Source organism: Tachypleus tridentatus, chromosome 8 (assembly GCF_004210375.1).
Source record: "Tachypleus tridentatus isolate NWPU-2018 chromosome 8, ASM421037v1, whole genome shotgun sequence".
Taxonomy (NCBI): Eukaryota; Metazoa; Arthropoda; class Merostomata; order Xiphosura; family Limulidae; genus Tachypleus; species Tachypleus tridentatus.
Genome location: NC_134832.1, coordinates 153163585 through 153185965, shown reverse-complemented (window position 1 = coordinate 153185965; position 22381 = coordinate 153163585). Strand labels below are relative to the sequence as shown.

Below are 22381 nucleotides of genomic sequence, written 5' to 3'. Positions count from 1 at the left end.
CTTAACCTTTAAACAGCAGCCATCATTAGTTGATGATTTCGTGCTTTGCACTCAGTACAGATAACATCAAGTGATGATACAGGCTGAAATCATTAGTTGGTAAACCCCTCACACCGTCATGACCATATCCACTCAAATTGTTGCGCCCAAGTCATTTTCTTAGTGTAAGACTAAGTCATGGAGCAGAAAAGGAAGGGTACAACAGCTGAAGGAACAAAGTGAAAACATTTTTCATCAAAAGACAAAACTGAAGTATTAGCACATAATAATTACTCCAGTGAAAAAGAAAACTTTTCAGATTTTTCATCATCAAATTCAATTGTTTCAAGCTCTGAATGTGATTTAGATAGTGAATTAGAATACATTGGTTCTCAATGGGTAAGGTGTAACCATTTTGATCTATTTATTCATTCTTTTAATAGTAGAAATGTTGGACTCACAGATAAATTTGATCTCATGGATGTATCTAAAGAATATGAACTTTTTACTGCTATATTTGATCAAAGTACAATAAGTCATACTGTGTGAGAAACAAACAAATGTTGTGTTTTGTAAATCCTTGAATTCCAAAGAAAGTAACACTCCCTCTACTTCATGAAGTAAGAAATGGGAAGATGCAGCTGTTGAAGTGCAGGTTTTTTTTATTTCTCTGGTGATGCTTATGCCACATGTAAAAAAACCATGTGTTGGCTGATTATTGGAAAAATGATCCCCTTACAGGAACTTAAAGTTTTCCAACATACGTTACCCTAGATTGATTCAGTGAGGTTCTTACATATTTGCACTTTGCAAATAATTAAGAACTAAATGCAAACAATTGATTATGGAAAGTTCGAGAAATGATTGCAATGGTGAAGAATAAAACTAAGGAACCTTTTCCTCCATTTCAAAAAGTAGTTCTTGATGAATCTTTGATTCTTTTCAAAGATTGCATTGTTTTCAAGCAATACATTCCAAGCAAGCACCAGAGATTTGGAATAAAGATCTTTGTATTATGTGACTGTTAGACAGAAATTGTAATGGATATGATTATCTATTCTGCAAGTGATGTAGATGTCCTCAAAGATCCTGAGTTAGGCTTTTCAGGATTAGCTGTCAAGCAACTGATGAAAGACTATCTTGGAAAAGGTCAAATATTCTATACTAATAATTATTATACAAGTCTAGAATTATTCAACTTTCTCTTTGAAAGTAAGACTGGTTTTTGTTGAACAGTTAGAACTAATTGGAAGAATGTGCTTACATTTATACCTCTGAAGACGAGAGATGTTGAGACCAAGAAACAAGGGAATGTTTTATCATTTCACTGGAAAGACAAACATCCTGATACTTAGTACAGTACATAAAGGTGAAATACAGTTTGAAGGATGATTACAAAACTAAACAACCAATAACCAAACCTGACATGGTTTTATATTATACTATCAACATAAGGCTAGTTGAGAAAAGTCACATGTAGATTGGAGAAATTGATTACCTTCATAAATGTATGAAGTGGTACAAGAAGTTTTCTTTCTTCACCTAACTGATACTTCATTTTTGAATTCTTATAACACGTATCTAGTAAAAACTGGCAAGAAGCCATTGTTAAGGCAGTTTAGTTACAATGTAATTTACCAATTATTGGAAAGATAGCAGTGTGCATTGGAAAATATTTTCATGATTTTCATACCCTAAAAAACATGTGAACTTGTAATAAATAAGTCTTTATCATGCTTTTCTCTTCAGTTTCTTTCATATTTTGTTCAAACTTCAAAATAAAAATGCTAAAGACTGTGTTTACATCTGTTGTTAACTGTTACCTACAACATTCCTGCTGTCTAAAAGTTAATGTAAGAATTGCTTTCATAAACAGGTTGTCTCTAAATGTTACAACTGCTCTCATTCATCAGTATAAACCCTACAGTAATAACACTGGTGTAGATTACTATCCTTCTGACATGAAAACAGCAAAGAGTAGCATATATAGCACTGAGGTTTATCAGAAACTGACAAAAATATTTAACAAACAAAATCTTTAATTCATGCAGCTAACAATGGTTGCTTCACAACATCCACTGAAGTTAAGATAAGACAAGTCAAGTAAACAATGAATTTTACTTCAGATGTAAACCTTCATTATCACTCATGTTAAACTACCACCACCACCTCTAGCAACATGGGAAGTTACGAACTGCTACCAGGAAATATGCATAAACAGATTATGCATTCTAATTCCTAACATTTCATGGGAACTCTTATTTTAAGAACTCATAAATAACTCACTGAATGGTGAAAGCTGCCAACCCAAATGGAACAAACTGCTATTCCAATACTTCAGGGAAGAGAAGTGTGTAGGTCTTCATGCGAAATAATGCTCTGCTTCCCACTGCATGAGCTGCCAACACACTGCTGGGATATACTTACAAGGACTAAGCTATCAGCAAATACCTACCACACAAAGCATTCCAATCTCACTTCTACTGATCTTTAAAAATAGACCACTCAAACTGGGGTATTATTATGTCCCTGCTTCCTTGAAAGAACTTAAAGCTAGCATATAAGTGTATTTGTCCAAAGCCAGACAGTTCAACTATGTATCATATTTTATCACAATATGAGCTATGGAAGACATGAATGGTAGTCACATCATACAATGATAACAACCTAACTATGCAAGTTTCATAACCAGCATCTTGAAGCAATGTTTATTTTGAGAATTATAATCACCTTTCTAATTTCAACTTATCTATCAAATATTTTAACTTTCTGGTGTTTAGTCTTAGTTTTGATTGTAAGAACACCAGAACAGATGAAAGAACTTTGTGACAACCCTATAAGAATGTGTCAGAGTACAATATTTTACATCCCTATTCTACCTTATAGCCCTGCACATATAATAATGTTACAGAAATTAACAGGGTTTAAGTCCTAGCCTAATCTAATCTTTGCAATATCACAACATACAAAATATTATTTAAATGTTGGAAAAGCCAACTTGAACACTTGCCAAAGTTGAAATATGGACTTTGAAAATACTAAACAACTGAACCTATTTTAATTATATGGCTATTAAAACTAGCTCAAACCTGACAATTCCATCTGTTATAAAACTTGCTATGTAAATGTTTTGTCTACTGGTACCAGAGACCAGTTACATGAAGTTCACAATAACAACAAAATAATTGTGTAAAACTTGCTTAAATCCTGAAAAGAACAATGATTTATCATTAAAGTAACCTCAACATCAGAAAACCTTCAAACAGCTAATAATCCAATATTAGGATGTCATTCTCACTGTCTTAACTTCTGATCAGAAGAAACTTGTTAATTATAAGTTTGATACTGTCTACTAAAATTAGCTGACTTCCATTTGAAAATGCATCAATCATCATGAATTATAATCAAACTTTTTATTTATAATTACTTAAAATAAATAAGCACCAACTTCATTTCTGATCACTTAAAACTGAAACTTACCACTTTAACTGAAACAGAATTTGGATGCAAATTAGAAACACGAACTTGGTGTTAAAAGCTATGTGATTATTTCAAAGGAATGTTTGATTTCTCATTTTAAATAAAAACCTTCAATATCTTTAAGACACATGGAACTTCTTCACACTATGAGTAGCAGGCCTTTCTGTAGATGGTTTCCTGTTCTATGTCAGACGTGTATTTTATGCAATGTTATCGAACCACACAAAAGAGTTAACCAGGCCTTACAATATTAAACAGCATTTTATAAACAGTATTAACTTTCCAACTTTTAATCACTAAAAGAGGCAAGGTCAAGAAATAACTTTAATATGAACGGTTTCATTACCTATACTAATAATAAACTATATTTTACAATTATATTACACTGTATTCATGTATGATAGAGAAGTTCAGAAGTTCAGGTGTGCACCCACATGTTCAAAACTTACAGATACTCACTCTCCTTCAGTGGCTCCCTCTACAGATTCCATATTAGTCAACAGGCTATCAATGAAACTGAAAGGATCTAAATTACTACCAGGATCAGCTTTAAGAGCTTCATGTACTGCAAGAGCCTGAAGGATAGCCCCATTGTAGCCATTCGGATGTGCATGTGTAATCTGGGCACTTTGGCGAGCCATCTGCTAAACAAGGAAGGCTCATTAATGAACAAAATGATGCAGGTTAACTTAACTTTTAAATTTTATAGCCCGTCAGACTATGTATTGAAATAGTAAGTTGTAAGATAACACTTTTGTCAAGGCCTAAAAACATATGCCCTCTGTGATGCGACTCATTCTAAAGTTTTTGTTTTGTTAATCTTACAGTTATATTCATGAGGACATCTTTCAAGTAATACTTTTCTATAAAAATACAAAAGTAATTTTAACACAGACAATGAACAATTATTTTGAGTTATACAAAGATCTCAGTATTAAACAATATTTTCATGTTCTTTAACAATAGTTATTTCTCAGTAAAACAAAAGAATTAAGAACACAATATTTTTACAATTACAAATCTATTTCACTTCTTCTATGACAGAAATTTTTACTGATATCATCTTAACTAATTACAAATCAAAATATTCTAACCTTTACATGAGACAAACCAGAAGTGTAATAATTTATATTAAATATAAATGTTGTGCTGACAAGACCAAAAATTCTTCAGTGATGCCAATCAAAACACATTAACCTGATTTTTTCAGACAATCTAACAGTGTCTTGGATTAATTGATTAAAAGTTATTATCATTTATATTTTAAATACTTTACTATAAATACACAAACTACTAAATACCCACTTCCAATTCCCTAACTAGACACAAAATATTATTTCCAGCTCTTCAACACAACTAAACTACAGTTATACTAAAATCACTGTTCATCTCATTAAACCTTCTTTTGCGACATCTCAGAAAACATTTAACAGCAAGGTATTTAATCATCAAACAACATACCTAACAACCTTACTTGGAATAAATACACACACAGAAACAGCGTTTCTGGAAGTTAACAAATACTTAAGTTCTACTTTACTTGTGAAATAAATCATATGTAATGATGTAGTATTATGAAACATGACAGATCACATTAATGGTAATAACAGAACCCTAGTGCATTCAGACGGTAAACTTGCATCCATCAGTAGCAAAGGAAGGACCAATGAAATGAAATAGTGTTATTGAGTTTACTCGAGAATGTGAAAATATTAAACAAGAGACATCAAAACTACACACACGCAATGAACAAGACTTTTTTTTTCTGTTTTTTTTTAAGGTTCTGTACTTCAATGTAAGAGTATCTCTAAAGGCCCCAAAGAGAGTTCCTAATCAAAATGTTTTAATAATCATTTAGTCATCCTAGCAGGCTGTATTCAGCCATTTAACTGAAAAACAAATAAAAAAAGGAATACTTTATTGAAGGAATCTGAGAAAGACATCAACAATGTTGAAACTATGTAGAATGAACGGCAACTGCCTGTTGTGGAGACACAAGTGTAGAGGATGATTTCGAAAGGCAGAAGACTTTAGGACATCAACAATGTCTAAATTGTTTGTTTCCGAATGTAATCAGAATTTATGTGGTTATGGCTATCAAGAAAAGGATCATTCAATATTGGTTTTAGAAAATAACAACAGTAAGTAAAAAAAATTGTGAAGGTTCAGTCCATCAGTGAAATGAGAAAAAATAGCATAATTATGACATCTTGTATGCATAATTATGATATCTTGTATGCAAAAATATCATTCTTAATTCCCCAGGCTTCATTCTCATTTTTACCTGTATTGCAACTTCCAGGTAACTTCAAATGAACTGAAGAAAGCTTTATGTCTAATTTTCACTCATAGTTTGAAATGTAAAAAATAGATAACATGTTATATACTGACTGTGTCTGAAATGTGCATAAAGTTCCAAGATAGAATTATTGGCACTTTATCAGAAAATACAAATCAAGTGTAGTTTATACATTTGTTTATGACAGTCAAAACTGATCACTTTTCAGTTTTAATTTATACAGCAAAAGGTTTAATTTTCCTACACTGAAAATATATTTCTGATAGTTACCTTCTCTCACATAAAAATCTACTCTTGTCTGATGCTGCCCTCTATGTGTAAAAGTTTTTCACATGCCACTACCCTTGAGCTCCCAAGTGCCTCATGATTAACACGAGTCAACTTGCATCTTGCATGAAAATCATCAAGAAACAACACTGACGCACGTGACACCCTCTATTCAATTCCATCACACGATCAATTCCAGTTTTGGCAGTACTGGTTCTCACTGGGGTGGAAAGGTGAGAAATTTGAATAAAGAATACAATAGCTACAGGGACTAAAGATCAACCAAAAAGGAACAAACTGAATGTAATAACAGAGATACCCCAAATGATACTAAAGTCACAGGTAAAAACATCCCACTCACAAAAATAATGGACCAGCTTTGGGTAAAAACCAAAAAAATGTGAAGAACGATAAAAGGTAAGTTATCACTTATCTCTACTAGATATGAAATGTTAAAGAATAAGACATTCTAAATATAAACTTAACTTACACAGCCATCAATATTAAAACAAATATATAATAGTATATCAGTCATAACAAAAATGTACAAAACTAACCATATACTGCACATTTCTTATTATCTATAAACTGACTGATCATATTAATGAAATTATCCACCGATCCAGAGCACATTGTATTATTTTCACATGTGCTTTGAAACTGTCCATATACAATTAATCTACATGAGAAACATTGAAATATTCGAATTAACCCGACATGTTTACTGATCCATCACGTTAACAAAAATATATGCAGGTCTATGCAAGTTTTGTTCATTCACAGGATCACCAGATTATATTTGCAAATAAATAACTTGTAAACTCCAATCATACATATGTGGAATCAGGCCTTCAAATAAAACACGAATAGCCTTTAGTGTTGAATTATAATCTTTTCATGACAACAAACATACTGCCTATACTAGCACTACAACTTGTATAATAAGTAATATTTCAATCAAGAGCATATTTTGGTCTGAAAGCCCATAGTTTAAAATCAAAACTATTATTCTAATTCTGTCAGCATGGTCATGTGTATCTTTAATTTTTATTTCTTGGGCCTAACACCCAGTAAATTTTTTATAATATATTACTCAGACATTCAATACTGATAATATTATGAACCACGACACTGGTTCATAATAGAAATCACAAGAAATTGCACAAAACCCTAGTGGTATGTTTGAGCAAAAACAACCTTAAACAGTAAACGTTCAAACAACACTTTGAAACCTAGTAATGTTGATTCATTACAATGTATTAAGTCAGGTACTATATCAAGTAATCCTTTACCCATTGTTGAGCATAGAAAACACAGCAAACAAGACATATAAAACTGGTAATTTAAAAACCTTCAACTAGTGGTCATAAAGAAAAATTCGAAAACAAAGCCCAAGATACTGTAAACCTTATTTACTCAAATTACAAACTTCTATCCTGTATTCTCAAGATGGCTGGTATGGATATTAAAATTAGTTAGAATAAAATACAAAACAATGTTTCTACCTTCTTAGGTCATCTTCAGGTTAATCAAACTCCTATCTTGACTACATTAAATACAATTCCAGGTAACATGAAGCCAAAATGTCTACAGTACCTTCAGCATTTGTTCCTTACTTATTTTACAATCCCTATTTGCAGGTTTTTAAATTACCAATTTTTTTATTTATCTTGTAGGTGGACATAATATATTCAATTATTCATTGGTACAAGTTCAACTATTTATACAACAATTCTTAAATAATAAATATCACTGTATTCTTCAAAACCCTTACAATCAATAAAACATTCTATCAATATAGTCTATGATCATTCTCATGCACAGATTCCATAGTTATAATTTTCCTACACTGAAAATGTATTTTTGACAACTATTTACTTCTGCTCACATAAATAACTATTTTTGTTCAGTACTGCCTTCTATTTGCAAAATTGTTTGCATGCAGCAAGCCACACAACCCTCAATTCACATGGTTTAACTGATTCTCACATGCAAATTACCATGTAACAAACCTCTACCAATAGAAGTCCCACATAAACACGTGACTCACATTACTCCATTTATGCTATTATATCCAACTACTATTTTGAGCATAGGCAGACATGTAAGCACTAGTTGACAATCCCACATTAGATAGTGGTGTAACCTGTGTAAGGGACAAAGTAGAAGCATCTGAAGGACATTGTCAAACAAGAAGATTACACACAGGAGATGAAACAAGTACTCTTCACCCAGATGTAGAAAATGTGTGACAGATCGGGACAAAACATTCTGAGGAGCACATTGAAATGAAAGACAATCTTAACCATGATATACTACAATTTCAATGTGCAATAGGGTGTAAAGTGGCTAAGGCAAAACAGACCCAACACATCTGGTCATTTGCATCTAAAGGTTGACCATTGGGAACTGACATCCATATGGAGATAGAATGTGGATCATACTGTTAGTAAATCAACTGCCAGAAACCAACACCCATGCAGAGGTAGGAAAGAGGATCATACTGTCTTTACCACAAGTTCAGCCAATTGAAGAGAGAAATCCTACCACCAATCTGTAAACATAGCATATGTGAGAAGAATGAAATACACATATGTCCCACTAAAATCAAACAGACCAGAACAACCTTAACACAATAATATCCTCGGCATAAAGACATTGAGAGATAGTGCAATAGTAAGAAGCAGAACAACCAACAAGGGCACACATTTTTAGCCACAACACTGACGTAGTGCAACCAAAATGAAATGAGTGAGGGAACAGGTACACCTTAATCAAACAGGTGGGAGATTTGTGTTGACTGGTTCAACACTGGTTAAAAAATATATGGCAAAAGGACAAAAAGAGATTCACTGTCTACCACAAAGGGAACAAGAATGAATGTCCCCTTGGCAAGTGAAATAAGCCGCCATCATCAAATATTTGAAATGAAACATGCTTAATCAAATCCAGACTAGAGGAAGAAAGTGAACCAATATGTTGTACTGCCAGAAAAACCAAGACATTAAGATGGTTAAGCCCTTAGTCCATAGACGTTTGTCCTAAAGCCTCCTGCTGAATGACCCACACACCTCAACACTGAAGGAAAGCATCAGGGAAGAGAAACAAATCTGGATGAAGTGGAGGAAGTGATAAACCCAACAATATAGGGGATATCTTAACCAAACCTAAAGGGAAAAGTGATTTCATATAGAAGGCCACATCCCTTAATATTTTAGAACCTTGTTGACATAAAAATGTGTGACATCAGGAATGGAGACAGGTGTGGAGAGTCTGTATTTTCTGCAATCTCACTTTTAAATACAGTGTAATTTCTATGTTGCTGCATTAACAATTCAGCCAAAAATGGACTTCACCTTATCCCACGTTCAAGTCCATGTTTTACACTAAACTAGTGAGTAAACTGCAACTGTTTGGCTTCTACTGTGTACTATCTTAAGACTTATTTCATTCTAATATACGATGAAGGAGGTAACAAGACATAATTGATAGGGTGTGTTCTATAAAATAAGGATGGGCACCACTGTTCTACACAGAAAGCTACTGACTTACAAAGTAAAACAATATACTTTTCTCATGAGATGGTTGTTTAACTTAAACTTCTCTGCATGAACTTCATATCCTTTCTTTCAGTTCAAAGAACCAAGATGAATAAAAATTTCTATTACATACTTTTAGCTAATATTAAGAACTAAAGTATGTGAATAAAAATTTCTTGTATTTTATGTACACATCTGAAAGAAGTAAATTTTATAATAAACAACTAGCTTTTTGAAACTTGGCACATACTTACAATTATTCAGTTGTTGTTATCATAAAGTGACTACATGACTAGTCATCAATGTATGAACAAGTCTTACCTTTATAAGGGTTTCTTTATCCTGCTTATAACAAAACAATGCTACAGGTGCCACCCGCATGGCTGCTCCATTGCCATATGAACCGCACCCAGAAAACAACTCCTTTGCTGGTTGAAATACATTATCGTAATTTCTTGCTTTTAATGCTTTAAACACATCAACAACATTAAATCCATACCCTCGTTTAGGCTGCTTGAAATATTCCTCTGTAAACCTATAAAATTCCAATGAAATAATAATAAATACAATAACAACAAAAAATAAATCTCTGACTCCTTTACTTTTAAACCCACTTACACATTAAATTATTAAACATACAATACACTAGAAATAAAACTTGAACAATAACATATTCAAAATGTAAAGGAAAGGTTAATAAATCAATCAGAGTTTTGAATTAGTTTGATCTGAAGATGAGATTATTCTAATACTTCAGGGTGTTCGGAAAGTCACTTATATATTTATTAAAGAATTTCAATATAGAATACAGGAGGTAAATATGAATGACAATTATAAACAATGTTGAAAGTGACCCCTCGTTGGCATCAATACAGGCTTGGATCCTTCTTATTTTGTCTCTAAACACCGCTATCAGTTGCTGGCTTGAAATAGACTGAATAAAATATGATTACAAAACTGCACAGTGACTTTCCGAACACCCTGTAGAATCATCAATACTTTCAATTTTTTGAAGAATCAATATTGATAAAGATCTTCTACCAAAAATAAAATTAATCCCAATTCCTGACATTTCAATTAAAATAATGTGTTGAAAAATCATAATGAAAAATGAAAATGGAACAGTAGCATAAGGCATGCAGTTGCAACAGGACCGTTTGAATTAAGCCCCCTAGTGAATCAGTTTCATTATTATAAAAATATCTAATATAAAATAAGAATAAATGGTATTTTAATTATTCATTAATCATACACTACCTAAAATTTCAATTGTCAGGTCATACACTACCTAAATATATCTAATAATTATTCATTAATCATACACTACCTAAATATATCTAATAATTATTCATTAAAAGCTGTCCCTTTACATTTCTCTTGTTACCATATTTATTTAGTTTAGCTATACCTTGGCATATGATATCCGAACTTTTCTTAAACTAAAGAACAAAAAGTATTATTCATTACATTATACCAGTAAGTAGACAGATACAAATTTGTGAGAAGTTTACTGACCAAGCTAAGTGACTTCTCAGGCACTGTCATAACTGCAACACTATAATTCTTAAAACTACAAGGCACTGGATGCACTAATGATGATAACTCCTATAAAATTACATTATTTTATGAGAATTGAAACTGAGAATCATGAAAACTGAAGTCTTCAAACAGGTTTTTAGAGGGGCCATTCTATTTCTAATTTAGTTATGTGGCTATTTTTATACTTGGTGGTGATGGAAGAGTAGAATTAGCATGGACTTTAATTGTTAAAAACAAGGATACATTACCTTCTTAACCCTTTGGGAATGGGCTTGGTATAATACAAACAAGTTTGTCTACACACTTCCACAGGTTAGGTATTTGAACAACAACTTTTGATACAGCGTGTGCATCTTCAAGTATTTTGTATGTAAGAATCAGATTTCTTACTGAAATATTTCTACTAAAGATTTGTTCATTAAAATAAAGTCTGTTTCATTACAAGACTGAGTGCAAAGCAATTTCATGTTATGATTAAAAAAAACTGTTATTCATCTCAAAAATCTTAAATATTATTTGTGTAATCTATAAAACCTCTTAAATACATTTAAAATGTTTTCAGTAAGACTTTATATTTTGTAATTTTCTATACTCTAGCTACGTGGGATCTGTCACTTGACCAAACTCATAACCATCATAAAAAATTAGAAATATAAATTATGCTTTTCTCATGCTAGAATGACTACATATTATAACAGAAAAATACAAATATTTAGATTAAGTATCTTAAGTCTCATAACACTACATATTTACACATATATTTATTACTTTTTTTATTATACTGACTTTCCAGTCATGCCTAGCTAACATTATATAAGTTGCATTGACAAAGGTTTAAAATAGGAAGACAGGCACCATTTTAGAATAATTCATGAGGCTAACATCTCCCCTTTCTTATTCTTAAGATGAAAGTAGAATAGATGATTAATGAGCGATATTTCAATTATTACACACATATATATGTGTATAGGTTATTATTGTTTAGTAACAAATTATTAAACTTATATTTTTTTAAATACAGAACAATAAGTCAAGAAGTAAAACAAACAATTATCTCTTCTTGTTATGACCTTTGTACTCAGCTACCACTAAACATAGGTCGCTACGCCTTTTGAAATTTCACACATGGAGGATATCAAACAATAGAAACACACACAGATGAATAATAAAAAATTATAAATAAGTACACTCAGCTACCACTAAACATAGGTCGCTACACCTTTTGAAATTTCACACATGGAGGATACCAAACAATAGAAACACACACAGATGAATAATAAAAAATTATAAATAAGTACACTCGTATCACAGAATTACACTACAATTTATTAAGCTTAGTAACTAAGATATATTAGATTTTAAAGAATATGAAAATTCAAGCAGACCAAAGACAATCTACCTCACTGAAATCTTGGATCAAAAGAATGCATACCTTTTTGAAAGATTAAAATGGTGGGGAAAACCATTCTGTGGACATTCTAAGCTGTTGATTGGTTACTCACATGTCATATATTGAAATAAGTGTATATAAGGGACCATTTCCAAAAATGGAAAGAATTGAACAGGGCCAGTCAGCAAAATAAAAAGATACAATGTTCTTCTTTCACATTCTAGCATAATAATATCAGTAATTTGAGTTCCTGATTTGTACAAAACTAAAGACTTAGTATTCTGACATTTCAAACAGCACTACATTTAACATACCACCACTCATTAAAATCTACATTTGAGTGGTTTTTTATATTTAACTCATACATAATATTAAAGTTTGAATTATAATCTACAATTTGATTCCAAACATAAACATAAATTCAGAAAAATAGCAGTTTAATAAATTTTTGAAAGCAGGTCAACAAACAAGAAAACAGCCTTTGAACTGTGACCCATTATGAAAGGATTAAGTGTGTAATGTATCTTTAATACATACATTTCATTTCTGAAAAAATAATACATCTTTAAAAACCTATTGTATGTAATGCAGATAATTTAACCAGTTTTCATTATCATTTGTCCTTTAAATTACATGAAAATTACTTGTAATGTAAATTCTAAAAAAAACATCTAAATTCATCCTGAATTTACAATTACTATTAAAACCATATAAATTTGTTAAAAACAATAATGGTTGGCTTCAATACTCAAACTTTTCTGGATACCTCAATTTCACATATTTAACACTGGCATGGCTTGAGAAAGTATGAGATTAGGCTTAGAATTACAATAAAACAGGTATTATGAGAACTAAACAACTGATCAAAAGTAGTTCACATTTCTCATCACCCTCTCTAAAAGTTGTCTACCAGCTGTTTATAAATAAGTCAAACAGATGAGGGTAATTTCCAAACATTCAGCTTTAAGTGTTTTTATTAAGTTAAATGTAAAAAAAACACTTAAAATAGGATAAATAGTAAATTTTCTTTCAGTTGTTTAAAATAATTTTCTCATAAATTATTTATTATCTGTTATAAACTGAATAGCATGATTCAACTCATTTGTTCAGTTCATAATGAATAACTTTAGTGTGGAATTGCATACTATTAAAATATTGCTATAAAAATTATACCACATAGATTTATACTTTATGTGATAGAACATGTTAAACTGTAATAAATATAATGACATGAAAATCTGATGCCATATCTCTCATTACTGTAAACAACTTAATGCTATGATACAATGGTAATTGGTATACCAGCCTTACTTAATGCTATGATACAATGGTAATTGGTATACCAGCCTTACTTAATGCTATGATGCAATGGTAATTGGTATACCAGCCTTACTTAATGCTATGATACAATGGTAATTGGTATACCAGCCTTACTTAATGCTATGATACAATGGTAATTGGTATACCAGCCTTACTTAATGCTATGATACAATGGTAATTGGTATACCAGCCTTACTTAATGCTATGATACAATGGTAATTGGTATACCAGCCTTACTTAATGCTATGATACAATGGTAATTGGTATACCAGCCTTACTTATATTAGTGGTAGCTCATTATCAAATTACTGAATATTCATTTAACATCATTTACGATTACAAGTTTTAAGATTTCTACACATTTGTCATTAATTAACATAACATCTTTCTACAACTGGCTGATAAACATCAACCTTGTGTTTGTGAACGTAATGCCTTTCATAGCTCGAACTTGTCGTGATTATTAATATTACGTACTAATGCTATGACATAGCTGTACATGTAGCCATATTTATTTCTGTGAGAGAATATACAACTGGTTGTTACAGTTGTTACAGAAGTTTATATACACATGTAAGGTAAATTTTAAAAATACAGTCATATCTAGATAATAATAAACTGACAAAATGTTCTAAAATAATGTATCTTAATAAGTCACTTCACTGTTTAGTCAAAGAATTAATCACAGCTTTATATAGAGGTGTATAATGAATACATTATTAGAAGGTTTTACATTTACTCAAATATACAAAAGTTTAGAAACAAAACTAGTACAATAACAATGTTTAACCTATTATCAAATTTTTTAATAGTATAATGAACAAAAATTCATAATACACAATCAAACAATAGTCCATTCAAACAACCATGAACTACCACAAGAATAAAACATGCCCTAGCATTCATACATTACAAATTTACAATGTTGTCTTGTATATAAATGCAAAGAACTGGTCTTTCACCAAGGAAACGTTCTTTCAGAAATCAACTACATACCTTTTAGCCATATCCTGACAATCCAACATTCTTCTTTCAATCAAAGATTGAGCAACTGATCTGGTCATTGCTGTGTCATCTGTATATGGCTTTAGAGGTCCTAGAGGGTGGGAAAACCACATATGCTTGTGTAAACACTTTTTTGTTAAATTACATCATAAATATGAAACTTAAAACTATAAATGCTTATTTCTGTATAAAAAAAAATATGCACAAAGTGGTGAAATCCTACATCTGAATGAAATTATATGTTTCTTGAGACAAAAAAGTGTACAACCTACAACAAACAGTACTTTTTGTTACATTCTGCCATTTAATACAAATTTTGAAAGGTAAGAAGACAAGTCCAAACATGAACAACCCAACAAAATGTATTACTATTAATATTATTAAAGTATTACTAGGTTATTTAAGACAGGAACTAGTTTTTAGTGCTCCTTAATATATGCTACTTTTACATGTTGTTCCTTACTATACAAGTTATAACTACACTTATTTCATTTACATGTGCCAGTATTATAAAGATTTAACTGCATTGTTAACTTATAACTTCTATTTTGAACTAATCTAAATTTCTTAAGCTTAGCAAATTTCATATTTTATTGTGTTTGTGGTTGGAAGTAACATTAACAGCAAAGATACCAAACTGAAAAAAAAATGTATTTTAATTTTTATAAGTAGAAACATAAAAAACTATATTTAATTATCTACACTCATGGCCAAATTCTAAGTACATAACTTTGACCAGATGTTATTATTTATTATATAGTACACATCTAATATCTGTACATTTTTCTACACTTCTAATTCAGAACATGGTAAATCTAACCAGCATCTTATTTCTTTCTGTTGCAGAATGTAGCCAAGGTTATTTACTATTTCATCAAACAATTGTATATATCACACACTGCCCATATTGGATAACTACAAAACAGCAGAGGTTCCTTAGGACCTAAAGTTTGTGAGTAACAGTAGGAACGGTAATAATATAAAAAATGTAAATAAAATAATTCACTATATCAGTACATTATATTACTACAACTTAACTGTATTATTAGGATTATAATAAAGGTTAATATCTACTGATCTTCGGTTAGTGCTGCTACTACTAAAACAAGTGTTGTTACTGCCTCTATTTGACTGGTTTTGGTTTGAATTTGAACTACTAAGTTATTTGAAATTTTTATGTTGTATCTAAAGAGATACCGAGTGCAATTCTAAAGAGGTTATGCATGTGTTTTCTTACAGCAAGGCCACATCGAGCTATCTGCTGAGCCCACCGAGGGGAATCGAACCCTTATTTTAGCGTTGTAAATCCAGTAAACTTACAGCTGTACCAGCAGAGGACTAAAGAGGTTATAATTTCCATCATATAAGTCAATGATTAGGGCATATTTACTGATTAAGCATACTGTGTTCACTCTTGGACTTCTTACCTTAGGAAGGACATTGAATTATTGTAAATGGTTGCTAGAATGATACCTGTAATGGAAAAAAAAAGAGTATCTGATTGAAGTGTTTAATACTGTAAAGAGAATTGATAATGTTGATGTATCTTTTTTTCATGATAAATTACTATTAACTAGTGAAAATGGAACGATTATGGACACAAGTACAAATTCTGGAAGGGCAGGAATCATCTTCAGCTCATTCAGCAATATCCTTTTAACATTAACACTAACAGGGTGGTTGACCTTTACCTTGGAATAGCTTATCTTTAAATGTGGTAAATGCTGTTAATTAGAGAAAAGGTTTGAAAATTTAAAAGTACTTAAATTACAAGGGTTGGTTTTGAGTGTTGTTGTTGTTTTAATTTAGTTAGTTAAGCAAATGGAACAGCCTAGACTGACCAATAATGTCCCTAAAGCACATTTACGTATTTATATAACTACGTTACATCGTTACCCCATGTAATAACTAATAGTAATATGAACATCAAAACATACCCTTATCACTTTCGTTTGTCAGTACATTTGTGAAATATTTTGTGAGAACAGTTTTGGACACAGGAAAATCTCCCTCAAAGGGTGCTCCAAGACAATCTCCCAAAAGTGAGCCCACCAAACAACCTCGAAATTTTCCAGTTATAAGTGTTGAAACAGCAGACATCTTGACTTTCGTTTCAGTTTTTATATGACTTATCTGATGGTTGGGAGAGAAAATTATAAATTTCACTAAAATAATAGTGATATTAAATGGGAATAAAATTCTTCTGCAACTATTTTCAGCTCTTCACTTACATACACAAGCCATTCATATAACTAACAATGTCATCTGTTTTATCTTATATTGAACTTAGCGAACATCGCACAGTGTCACTTCACTTTTTTAAAACCACGTATATCTTTTGATAAGTTACCAAAAGAAAGGGGATATTACCAAATAACTTGTTAAAAAGTTCAAAGAAATAACTAACAAGTAACTGTACATTAACAAACTCTCTGCTTGAGAGGACGAATTCTAAACTAAAAAGTAAAATGCATCGCCTACCCGACCCTCCTAAATATAATATCATACCTACATGAAATCAGCTGTCAAAAAGCCTGGACTTTTATTCATTAATCAATTATAAGTGAAATATAATTTATAATAATGAGTAATTACACTTCAAGAACCTCAGAGAGTTGTTATTTAAGTAGTTGGTGATATAAATAATCTCAACAACTACTATAACTGATTTATTCCTGTCAAAATTTTGACCCTTGGTATTGAGCGAAAGGCTTCATCAGTAGTGTATGTAGGAAATATAGTGTTGTTGACCTGTATCATATATTTTTTACCGCTCCAAAGATGCTTAGCAGTACAGCTTAGAGATCTAATCTCTAAAAATCTGGTTTCAATGCTCGTGGTGAGCACAGCACAAATAGTTCCTTTTGTCGTTTTGTGCTTAACAGCAGACAGTTATCACGCTTGTGATGTGACATTAGTATCAGGCCTATTACATTTTAAACACTACACTCTTTATCTGGACTCTTAGGGATTTTCAATAATTAAAATAAAATATAAAAATAGTATTGTAATCACATCGTATTTTTCATGTCCATTGCTGACGACGGGTTTCGCTCAATCTAGAGTTCTTCAAGCCAGCTGGAATACAACAAACACAGTATGATTGGAGCACTATTCATATAAGAGACAGAATAAAGCATTTATAAAATAAATTATTAAATACAAGGATTGAATCAGTTACACCTCTTTCTGCATTGGCGTAAACGTTCCACAAAAAAACACCATTTACTACCAGATATGTAATAAAAGAACTAATTTGATCTACATCTACTACCACTACTGCTGTGCTAACTCCTATTGGATGACCCTCTTGGACTAATCCACTCATGACAGTAACAAATTCAGTCCCAGCGCTTAGTTGAGCAAGTCGACATTTGCCAACCAACAAACCAGTGAACTACGGTGGGAAGGTACAATGAAAACTTAGTTTATAAAATCATTTCCATAGTGAAAGGTTGGAATAATAAACAACAATATTATAACTACTTTTATTGAAAGACATATCTCTTCACCTCATGATATATGGGTAACTGGTTTGCTTTATTTTTAAATTTCGCGCATAGCTACACGAGGGATATCTAAGCTAGCCGTCCATAATCTAGTAGTGTACGACTAGAGGAAAGGTAGCTAGTCATCACCATCCACCACCAACTCCAAAAGGCTGAAAGGGCGAGCATGTTTGGTGTGACCGATATTCGAACCCACGACCCTCGGATTACGAGTCGAGTGGGTAACTGACTTCAAGGAAGAGGGTATGTTCGGTACTGACTTCATGTGGAGTTATGGATTCGAGATGAAACTACATTCAAATAACTTCACAGTTCATATCAGGATTTGTTAAAAATAAAATTACGTCTATTGACTGTGCTGTCACACAACAAATACTCCAGTGTGCCCTCATAGATTCATACCTGGTAAATCTCCAGCTGAGCTCATGGTTAAGGTTATTAAAGTAAAATATCTCACAAGATTGATACTGGAGATGCAGCACCAATACATCAGTTAGTCAGATAACTCTAATTTGCAAAACAAGGAGAGACTCTTACAGAGATAAAAGCCATGAAGGAACAAAGAGTAGAACTGGTCCTCGGACATCAAAAAAGAACTTCATCATGTGCTATGAGAAGGTGAATGAAGTCATAAAGAGGGATGCCTATCCACTACCGAAGATCGATTCTACTTTCAATGCTATGTCTAAATCAAAATGTGTTTAAACAATGGATCTGAAAAGTGTATATTAACAAAAGAATGTCGGTGAAGCAGCAGAGAAAAATGGTCTTTACTGCAGAGAATATGTATTTTGTGTAATTTTCTTATAGCAAAGCCACATAGGGCTACTTGCTCTGCCCATCGAGGGAAATCGAGCCCTGGTTTTAGCATTGTAAATCCTAAGACTTACTGCTCTACCAGCGAGGTACTGAAGAGAATGGAATGTGACAAACTGTTGTTATTTGGGCTACATAATACGCCTGCTATATTTCATTGAAATATTTAGTGTCCTGTCGTCCTACTACCCTGAAACGTCGTTTACATCTTCTTGTGTGACACTACTATCCATGGGAGGACTCTTGATAATGCTTATAATGGTCTAAAGAAAGTTTGGATCAGCTTAAGAAAGAAAACCTTAAACTGAGTACAGGAAAGTGTGAATTGTTTTATCATCATACTGGTTTCATTGAAAACAAAGTCAGAAGAAAGGGAGTATCTGTATATCATGGTACAATTTACTATTTTGAATTAGCCAACACCAAAATACTTAGATTGTGCTCTTACTATCATGATTTGGTAAGATCGTTCTTTAACATAACACATCCTCTACAAAATTACTCAAAAAGCCAAATAAGTTTAGATGGGCTAACGACTGTGAATAAGCAACAATCAATAAATTGAATAAAGAATCAATTACTTCCTACTTCTGTATTAGTATACTCAATTCTTGAATATTCATTCATTTTAGAATAGATGCCAGTGATTTAGCACTAACAGTATTGTCATCACAAATATAAAACAGGGAAACAATGTGATTACTTATTGTAGAAAGTCAGAGTTGTGATGTGTAAGAAAGACTTACCGTCGGTTAATAAACAAATAAGCTTTCAAAAAGTTTTAAAGGGCCTGTCAAGTTAGTGAAGATAAAAATAAGCAGGCAAAGAGAAATATATTATTCAAGAACAGTGTTTATTTTACTTTCTAGTATATATGAGTCAACATTTTCACCTCGCCCAAGATTTTTCACAAATATTTTTTATGCATATTGTGTAATAACTCAGTTTATGAGTCGATGAGACCATATTTAGATAGACGATATTAGGTAAGCTAAAGAGAGGCGTCACGGTTTATAGTATTCAAGGTAGAGCCAAAAAAATGTACTGCAATAAATGACTCAATCTGTTAACCTAGAAAGAACACACTCTACTGCCAAAATAACTCATCTTTAAACAGTGTTTGACTATAAATATTCAGAGTTTAAGGGTCGGCAACCCTCCAGCAGAAGATAATGGAAGTGTTCGTATTCAGAAAGTTATTGCACTTTGCCAAACTACAGCAACAATTAAGTTTCATTGACTCTTTCTAGGCCATCTATGTCGATAGAACTAGTGATAACTTCAGAAATAAAATGACTTTATGAAGCTGAAAAAACAGTAGTTTTATCTTACAACATGTATGCCTACTACCGCATTTTGGACGAGCATTTAGGTTTTACTTCCTTACAATTTGAAAAATAGAATAAATTCTGGCACACTACTTGGCAGCTCAGATTCTAGATACCAAAAGGAATTCAAATATCTATTCGAAATTAAAAAAAGAGAATACTAAACAGTTTTGTTTGGGAATCAACGTACCAAACACGTTTCTCTGATTTGCAGAATAGCTATTAAACAATCAAGTATTGGTTTTAAGGACAATCGCCCCTTTTGGTGATTGACAATTACATGGGTGATGTCTGCACACTTTGAAATATATGGCATTATATAATCTTGTATATAATGCCTTATCCTGGAATAAATCAAGAGAATATTTACAAATAAGACAAGTTAACAAATTAAGTTAGAAATTTTCAAATTTTTAAGTAAAAGCTTTGGAGATGTCTTTGAAAGCTTAGAGACTTTCAATATGAACGCTGTTTCTTGCTCTTTTTATCCACCCAGTCGAATTGTGTGTTGTGTCTTTTTGCTTTCAATAGGTAATTGTTTTTGTCAAACTGTACCCAGTACTCGTATTTTTCCTTCAAATAATTCATTTACAAAATACAGTTTCTGTTTGTTTTACCACAAAGTCATACAGTAGGCTATCTACATTCTGTCCTGTCCAGAGCGAACTTAGTTTTCAACTTAGCATAATATTTTGTGTCGAACATCTTGTTAATGTAGTTATTATTTTCACTTCTAAGGTTATCGGCCTACTTAAGAATACCATAATGCAATGGCTTGAAGTATTTTCGTGAATAAATATCACAAACATGCAATATTATTTTATTAATTTTATAATTTCATTTTTTTTTAATTTCGCGCAAAGCTACTCGAGGGCTATCTGCGCTAGCCGTATCTAATTTAGCAGTGTAAGACCAGAGGGAAAGAAACTAGTCATCACCACCCACCGTCAACTATTGGGCTACTCTTTTACCAACGAATAGTGGGATTGACTATAACATTATAACGCTCCCACGGCTGAAAGTTCGAGCATGTTTGGTGTGACGGGGATTCGAACCTGTGACCCTCAGATTACTAGTCGAATGCCCTAACCCACTGGCCATTCCGGGCCTATTAGTTACGTAAGAATATACAGTTACCTCTGTCCGACTAGAAGACTACAACATAACATGTCTTGCAATTCTTAACGTGGTTTTACAAAATATCGATTTGACGGTCTTGTAACGTGTTTATCTTGATCTTTATTGTCTGAAAGAGCTCAGTAGTAACGTTAATTTGTTTAAAAATTCATTTTTAGTATTCGACTGTCAAGTTGTGCAGTTTTACACCAGACAGTACCCTGCAACTTTAATAAGTTTGTCAAAAACGACAATATCATTTCGTTTCACACATTATTGGTTGGCATTATGAAAGGGCAAATCGCACATTTTCATTCTGTAGTCGATATGTATGTATAAGAGTAAATTGTAAGTTTTTTGCCAGAAATCACGATTTAAAAAAAAGAAAAAGTTTAATATTAATTTATAAGTGAAACAGTGACCTTGGGCACGTGGGAAAAGGGAAATTTGTAGAAAAACTCAACATGTATTTAATTTTATTTTACTTAGCATTCTAGTCCCAGTCCTGACAGTATAATATAAATTATAATGTTGTTAATGCTGTTATAGTATTAATATTAATAAGTAGGTATGACATTCCTTTCTTGGTCACAGTAAGCTTATTTATTTGTTACCTGTTATTTTTAGCAACAGGTTTCGTCAACGTTAATATAACGATTCATCGGTTTTTGAGTTAAGAATGAAATCCTTCGTCTCGGTTAATTTTGTAACTTAGTAAGTGTAACACTTTAAAGAAATGAAATTTTGTTATTCGCTTGCATTTTTAATAAATTTTATCAGTTTTAACCTTCTTG

At 31.9% G+C, this 22381-nt stretch overlaps 1 protein-coding gene across 2 annotated transcripts in view; it reads right to left on the bottom strand.

Annotated features, from left to right (window-relative positions):
- Positions 1 to 17142, bottom strand: part of LOC143223771 (ADP-ribosylhydrolase ARH3-like) — a 34245-nt gene extending 17103 nt beyond the window's left edge. Inside the window, exons 1-4 of one of the 2 annotated variants that reach the window (XM_076452178.1) lie at positions 16756 to 17142; positions 14810 to 14909; positions 9886 to 10099; positions 3919 to 4103 (exon numbers count right to left, since the gene is read on the bottom strand). In XM_076452178.1, the coding sequence (XP_076308293.1) occupies positions 3919 to 4103; positions 9886 to 10099; positions 14810 to 14909; positions 16756 to 16918 (662 nt within the window). In that variant the 5' untranslated portion in view covers positions 16919 to 17142. The remainder of the gene's footprint in view (positions 1 to 3918; positions 4104 to 9885; positions 10100 to 14809; positions 14910 to 16755) is intronic. The other variant, XM_076452179.1, reaches the window with a different exon arrangement.
- Positions 17143 to 22381: the final 5239 nt, after the last annotated feature.